Source organism: Urocampus carinirostris, chromosome 4 (genome assembly GCF_059441175.1).
Source record: "Urocampus carinirostris isolate Australia breed hairy pipefish chromosome 4, RoL_Ucar_1.0, whole genome shotgun sequence".
Lineage (NCBI taxonomy): Eukaryota > Metazoa > Chordata > Actinopteri > Syngnathiformes > Syngnathidae > Urocampus > Urocampus carinirostris.
Window position 1 is genome coordinate 1,400,498 of NC_142352.1, and position 7,958 is coordinate 1,408,455.

Below are 7,958 nucleotides of genomic sequence, written 5' to 3' on the forward strand. Positions count from 1 at the left end.
CCCACCCCTGGTTTACTGCCGTCCGTCATGTTTTCGTCACGTGGTTAGGTCACATGTGTGCAAAAGGTCAATATATAATTCACATAATCATTCAATAGAAGGCTACAAGCTGCAACACTCGTGCATTTTACAAAAACAATTTCAATACGAGCACAGTTATAGACTATGTTAAGTACATTTGACACATGTCAGTGACGTCAATAGTACACAAATTAGTTCATTCAGTAGTAGCTGAGATTTCTTAAATGGAAATGCAAGCTGTGAGCTCATAGCAAGCAGAAAGACCATTTCTAAAAATCCTACTTAAAAACAAAAATTTAAATCTTTTCTTGACAGTGTTGTGGTTTAACTGTAAGTCAGCTTCGAGCTGACAACAGACATCTGGCAGGATGTTATGAGATAATATTGATACAAGAATTCACAACATGTTGACTGAGCAAAGTCGGGGCCGGAAAGAACACTTTGAATTTTGAGAAAAACAGCACGTGATCTTGAGAACCCAGCGTCTTTTGGACGGATTTTGAACGTGGCTTGAACGTTGCTGAATGAATGCTGCAAAAAAGGACGTTCCCTTTCTGCCATATTTCTGTCTCTGCGTATATTTTGGGGCAACGCCCAACAACGTCCTCTCCAAAATAATAACAGCATACTTGTGACTCTGAGCTACAACGTGACTTCAACATTTTTGACCGCGGATTCAACAAGAAAATATTTTTTTAACTGATTCATGGGATAAATTTTGATCGCAAACTCAGCAGGCAAAGGGTTTTTCACCAGTGTAAGGTTATAGTATGTTCTTTTAACCCGTAAATGTTCCTGTAAAATTTGCCTTAAATCCCAATCCAAGACGTACCACTAGTTCTACTAAAATTGAGTAATCTGATATATGATAAAATGTTTTTTCCCCTAGTCATATACATTATTTTATTTGTGACATTCAATGATTGTTGTCATGATCCATTTTCAACTTCAGGTGTTCCAGTCTTCGTATTTTAAACTTATCAAATGTATCAATTGTAACAAGTGAACACAAAAAGAGGTGAAAACATCCCTAGAAATAGGAGGTTTCTATTTTTGCCAGAATTTCTTTTGCAATTTAATGCCTGCAGATGAGTTATAAGCAGGTGAGACAATAGCTTGAAGCCTTACCTGGTACCACGTCACAATCTGACAAACTAAACATTGTATTTCACACATTCTTCTAAAAGGTATGTCGAAGCCTTCACAAAAGTGGCAATTTAGAGACGACCAGTTTACAACACCAAAACATTTGCAAATGTGTATTTTACTTTGGCCATTTTTGTATACATTGTGAAAGAGTTTGAATTCTCTGCCCACGTCTCTTAGCTATTATGCAGAGTGGCGTTTAAAAATGTTGCGTAAAAAAGAAATCGAACCAAGTAGAGTGCGCCCTTTAAAACAGTGCGCCTAATGGGTGTGAAAATGCGGTAAATATTTTACACAGTTGGATTCAAAGGACCCGTGGATGTAAGGAGGCCAGGGTTGCATACTATTAACCAATCTCATGGCAGCAAGACCAGTTTTCAGATATCTTGAATCAGACTGACCGAGATGTTTCTGTGATATGTATATTTTGAAACGAGATGAGGCACGACCTATTTCAGTGAATGGTGAGATCGTACGGACTCATATTTTCTTCTCAAAATACTGGGGTTAGGTTTGATTTTCTGCGGAATTTACGACCACACAAGGTTTTACATCGGTGTGGGTTTTTGTGTGGCTTCTCAAACGTTCTTTCCGGCTGAATTTCTCACCACAGACTGTGCAGGCGAAAGGTTTCTCACCAGTGTGAATTCTCGCATGGATTCTTAAACTTCCTTTTTGGGTGAATTTTAGACCACAAACTGAGCATGTATATGGTTTGTGAGCCGTGTGGGTTGTAGTGTGTTTTTGTAAGCTTTCTTTTCGGCTGAATTTTTGACCGCAGACTGAGCAGGGAAAAGGCTTCTCACCCGTGTGTGTTGTAGTGTGTCTTTTTAAGCTTTCTTTTCGGCTGAATGTTTGACTGCAAACTGAGCAGGAAAAAGGTTTCTCACTCGTGTGGGTTGTTGCGTGGATTTTTAAGTGATCTTTCTGTTTGAATCCTTGACCACAGACTGAGCAGACAAAAGGTTTTTCGCCAGTATGATTCGTTGTGTGATATATCAATTTTTCTTCTTGGTTGAATTTTAGACCACAAAATGAGCAGGAATATAGTTTCTCAGCTGTGTGGGTTGCAGTGTGTCTTTTTAAGCTTTCTTTTCGGCTGAATTTTTGATCGCAAACTGAACAGGAAAAAGGTTTCTCGCCCGTGTGAGTTCTTGTGTGGATTTTTAAATGATCTTTCTGTCTGAAACTTTGACCACAAACTGAGCAGGCAAAGAGTTTACCAGTGTGAGTCCTTGTGTGGTACATCAATTTTCCTCTTTGGCTGAATTTGAGACCACAAAATGAGCAAGAATAAGGTGTCTCACCCGTGTGAATTCTAAAATGGATTGTTAAACTTCCTTTCATGGTGAATAATTTGCCGCAAACTGAACAGGAATGAGGTTTCACGCCGATGTGGGTTCTGGTGTGGATTTTTAAGTTTGATTTCAGGCCGAATTTTTGGCCACAAATTGAGCAGGAGAAAGGTTTCTCGCCAGTGTGGACAATGATATGCCTTTTGAGATGGTCCTTGCGCCGAAACCCTTTCCCACACTGCAAACATTTGTGTTTCGTGTTATCACCCTCCGACTGATCGTTGCCATCATTCGGTGCGGAGTCGGACGTGTCGTCGTCATCTGATGGAGACACCTTCTCATTGTTCTCTTTATATTGACCTTGATCCTCGAAGGTTAAACCGGCCACAGTCACGGGAAACTCTCTCAAATCGGCCTCCTCTTTAATGTCAACACGCTCCAAATCGTCCTCCTCCTCCATTTTGAATTGATCAGGATCCAAAATGTCCTCCTCTTTGATGTCAACCACCTCGAAGAAGTCATCTTCCTCCTTCTTAATGTGTGGCAACTTTGTCTCCTGTTGCCAGGGAAGAAGAGTCTCTTCATTGGTGTCTGCAGGACACGGAACACACATGGTTTAGGAAAATCTCTAAACACACAAAACAAGTATATATATTTTTTAACAGCAAAAGCATTGGTGGAAAAAAAATAATTTCAGCATTTTTGAAAAAATCAAACAAAAAAAAAACAATCATATAATGTACACAACAAAAAAAAATGACATTTTCTTTTTTTTCTATAACCTTTTTCTTTTTTGCCTAAAAGCCTTATCTTCCATGTTTACCCTGGAGTGCCACGTGGAATTGCGTTGTCATGAACACTACGTTGTTATCAATGACAATAAAGACAATTCAATGAAAACCCTCTCAACGTTTATAGTCACATAAAGAAGCAGTATCAGAAAAAAATTGTTGTGACACATTTCAAGGCGAAATGCACAGAGGACTAAAAAGAAATTATTCGCAAGACTGGCGGGCTACTCTGCACTTTTGCATCTTCAAAAATCCCTTATTGCTAATGATTACTTGAAGGGAGGAGTACCATTTATTGAAACAGTTGATTTTTCAAATCAATTGGCTTGAAAAATCCCAATTGAACATAGAACATTGTTCCCTTCTGAAATCTTTAGCTTGTAATTACAATATTGAGAACATTAAAAGATTTTATACATTTGACTATAAAGGATTTTATACGATTGACTACAAGTTACATGAATTCAGTTTAATGTAATAAAGATATTTACCGAGTGTGCTTGAATTCAATGTACAATAAAAGGTCAGGGCAGGCTGTGTGAAATGCTTAAGTAGCAGATGTTTTGTCTAGGACACTTCTAATAATAATAATATTATTTATATTATATATATATATATATATATATATATATATATATATATATTTTACTAACTAAACTGGTCTTCTGGTGATCCCAAGAGCAAAGAAGTGTTCTGCTGGTTCAAGAGCGTTCTCCATCCGGGCACCGGTGCTGTGGAATGCTCTTCCCCATCAGATCCGATCTGCAACCTCAGTTGAAATGTTTAAATCTAAACTTAAAACTCACTTCTAGTTTATAGCATATGAATAACCTACTATTCTCATCGGCTCCAGAGCAGGGGAATGTATAATAATATTCTGAAAAATAGTCTGTGTAATATAGTGTAATAATCTGTGAAGCCCTTTGAGACTCTTCGTGATTTAGGGCGTCACAAATAAAAAATGACTTGACTTAAATACTCTATATCGACACGTTATATTGGGTATTTTTGTATTCTATATCTTTTATTTTATTATTTTATTTTCCGACACAAGGATTCTGCTAGAAATGTGAATTTCCTTACGAGGATGAATAAAGTATTTATCTATAGATCTATTTATCGATAACACACTTGTAACTCCGATTGATTTAAGACATCCATCAGGCTTCTGCCTTCATCAAAAGGGATACGATAAAATAACAAATTGGGCTTAGAACCATGCCGGTTCACACAGCACAGCAAGACGTCACCATTGTAAAAATTGCTGGTTATATTTTTCTGTTGTGGTTATTGATATGCTTATTCAACTGCCGTCCCCTTAAGTGCTGTCGCCATCCATCATGGCACTCAAACTTTAGGGGAAGGCAACCTCACGTCCCGTGCAAAGGGTTAACCCCTTAACTCTTCGCCGGCGGGCCGCCAGACTATTAGAAACAAATACGTGTTTGTACGATGTCTTGTACGATGGAGCCCATCCCAGCCATCTCCGGGCAGTGGGCAGGGGACACCCTCAACTGGTTGCCAGCCAATCGCAGGGCACACAGGGACAGACAACTCACTCGCTCATTCACACCTAGGGACAATTTGGACGGGCCAATTCACCTGAAATGCATGTTTTTGGAACGTGGGAGGAAACCGGAGTGCCCGGAGGAAACCCACGCAAGCACGGGGAGAACATACAAACTCCGCACAGGAAGTCCGGAGCTGGATTTGAACCCACGACAGGTTCCCATGACATGAACTGTGCCGCACAAGCACTAATCACTGCGCCGCCATGCTACTTAGCTAAATTATTTAAGAAATTAAATCTGCCCCCGTATGGAAATGCCGGTCTCTTGTTCATTTTTCCATCAAGAAACGAGCGCGCATTGTTAGGTGAATGTAGGTTGTGTTTGGTTGATGGAGTCAGATAACTCATTTGAACAATTTGGTAAACGATGCATTTTATTATTTAGTTCCTAACAGCAACCATGGTCTCCACACCTCCGCGAAAGTCTAGAGCAGGGGTGGTCCACCTTAAGAGCTGCATGTCCTGCATGTTTTGGGAGTTTCTCTTCTCCAATACAGGTGAGCCCGATCACCTGGGTTATTAACAAGCGGCCTAATGCGTTCTCCTTATGTCTAGCTCGACTCCAATAATCCACAACAGAGGTAGCAGAGTACATTTAATAACTTAAGTTGTTCAACAAAGCGGTTTAAGATTGCACTGTACATCAAAACATTAAATAAAGCACATTCTTTTTTTATTTGAAGAGTTTTTTTTCTTCTTTTTATGTACTAAGTATCTCCTTATGAGGTAGTACAGTGAAATATTTGACATAACTTCATTTTCAAACATTTTCGACGGACGGTGTGCCTCGGAACTTTTTTAAAAATAAAAGTGTACCTTGGTTCAAAAAGGGTTGAAAGACACTGGGTCGGCCAATGAAATTCCGAATAAATCGATATGAAGGTGTCCCTATTGTAATCAAATTAGACCATAAACTGAGAGTGGAAACGGCATTATTGATTTATTTTTACGCGCGTTTGTGCACAACAGGGATCGAGATGCCGACAGAGAATTCAAACGTTTACAACTCTTTCACAATGTCTAAAAAAGTGGCCAAAGTAAAGTACACGTTTGCAAAGTATTTAGTGTGCTAAACCGGTCGTCTCCAAATGGCCACTTTTGGAAACGGGTAAACCTATCCTTGGAAAATGTGCAGAACAGAATGTTTAATTTTTCAGATTGTGATCAAATTTAGCACTGTATTAAACTATTGTATCACGTTTTCCAGGTAAGAGGCCCATTCTCCACTTCGCTGCCGGAATTTGATTGCAAAAAAAAATAAATCCCAGAGAGAACAAAAACCTTCAATTTCTGTGTGTTCCAACTCAAATTGCTGAATGTTAGTAGCACGTGCAGTGATTATTTCCGTTTGGGACCAAATTCCAGCGTGTTACTGTTCAAAAGAAACCCTAAACGTCCATATTCTCCAAATGGCTCAAGATCAATCTACTTTGATTGGGATTTAAGGCGAATTTTAAGGGGTTAAAAAAACAAATGACGTCTCATGATGCCCAGGAGCAAACCAAAGGATGAAAAGCCTCATTGCTTCATGTCAAGTCATGTTTATTTGTGACACACTATCTTCTGATCTGAAGGCGACATAAGGGCAGGGAAAAACTCAAAAACCTCAGCATATGGAAAATGAAGAAACCTTGAGAGTGGACCGCACAAGTAATCCCTCTTCCTGGATGACCAGGCCGCGATAGATCTTGCAAGGGCCTCAACAGACTACACACAGACATCATCAACAAGAAATACAGGAAATAACTAATTGTCGTATGTCTAAGGGCAGAGTATTCCATAGCAAAGGGACCTGAACGGAGAACGCTTTCTAACCTGCAGATTTCTTCTTGGCATGACTAGTAGACGAGCGTTTTCTAAGCGAAGACCCCTTACAGAAACATAGGGGGAATTAAATCTTCTGACACGATGCTCCAGTTTGCCATCACTAATAGCTACTACTTCCACCCCAGTTTTTTTTTCAGCACAAAGAAAGTGCGTACAGGTCATTTTTATTTGTATAGCCCTTAATCACAGAGTCTCAAAGGGCAAGGAAACCAAGGACATAATTAATGCTGACTAAAACACTCATCTTTTAATTTAATATTCGATTTAAATAAACCGCAAGGTTAAATACTATTCGGGCCGCATGAGCGTATAGTATTTCGCCTTGATGCCAAACAAATAAACTTCACCTCCTGGTAGCCAAATCAAGCATATGAAATAGAAAAGTAACAAAATATATAGTAAATTAACCCCTGGATTCGAAAATAAAATGTTAAAAGAACTAAAGTGACCAACCTTCTCCTTTCAACCCAACGTGTAGCTGCTTGCTAAAGCTAACTTGGTTTAGCCTTCGATCTTCTCGCTCGATGTCTTCTTGAAGCTCCTCTTTGAAATATGCTTCCCCTCTGGAGTATATTTTATCCATATTTAAGACTCACCATTAACTCATTTAAGCAGATAAACGGAGGTTTTCCACACGGCCGGAGCGGAACGCCGTATAGCCTAAAACAAGCTGAGGGTGACTCGGAAGGACAAAGAAGGTGGGCGGAGCTACAACAAAACAACTCATAAAAGAGGTGTTTCCTTTTGGATTTTTTTTGTCGTATTATTTTGGTATATTATATAAAGCGTCTTCTTAAGATATCATTCTGATTTTTGCGACACTTTTCCAAAGGAAATTACTGCAAAACATGAAAACCGCAAACGTTAAAGAAGTCCGCCATTTTGTGGAGTCTTTGTATAGGTTATGCCGCATTCCTGAAAAGTGGGAAGTTGGAATCTTCTAATGTACAACTGGGAGAAACGATATGCACCCCAATTTTACAGTTAGGGTCTCCCATCTCAAGTGTCATTCCAGTGATATTTTCCTAGTTGGAGGTTGGAAAACTTCGACTTTCCACCTTTTTTGGAACGCTCTATGGTCGTCTCTGTTACCTTTCGAGGAGGATAATCCGATTTCCCAACTTTGGGGAATGCAGCATCAGCTCTTAGTGCATCATGGCGGATTGGGAGGATTACTTTCAAAATGTAATCCGATACAGTTACTAGTTACCTGTTGAAAAATGTAAACAGTAACGTAACCTGAATACTATGATAGTGCAGTCGTGTGACTTGATTATTTTTCACGACTTTTGGATTACTCGTATACGA

At 39.3% G+C, this 7,958-nt stretch overlaps 1 protein-coding gene across 1 annotated transcript; it reads right to left on the reverse strand.

Annotated features, from left to right (window-relative positions):
* Positions 1 to 1,056: 1,056 nt before the first annotated feature.
* On the reverse strand, positions 1,057 to 7,389 carry LOC148366650 (uncharacterized). The gene is made up of 2 exons (XM_088333426.1): positions 7,104 to 7,389; positions 1,057 to 3,053 (listed from the first exon to the last, which is right to left on the reverse strand). The coding sequence occupies exons 1-2, from the start codon at positions 7,231 to 7,233 to the stop codon at positions 1,675 to 1,677; spliced, it is 1,509 nt and encodes a 502-aa protein (XP_088189552.1). The 5' UTR covers positions 7,234 to 7,389; the 3' UTR covers positions 1,057 to 1,674.
* Positions 7,390 to 7,958: the final 569 nt, after the last annotated feature.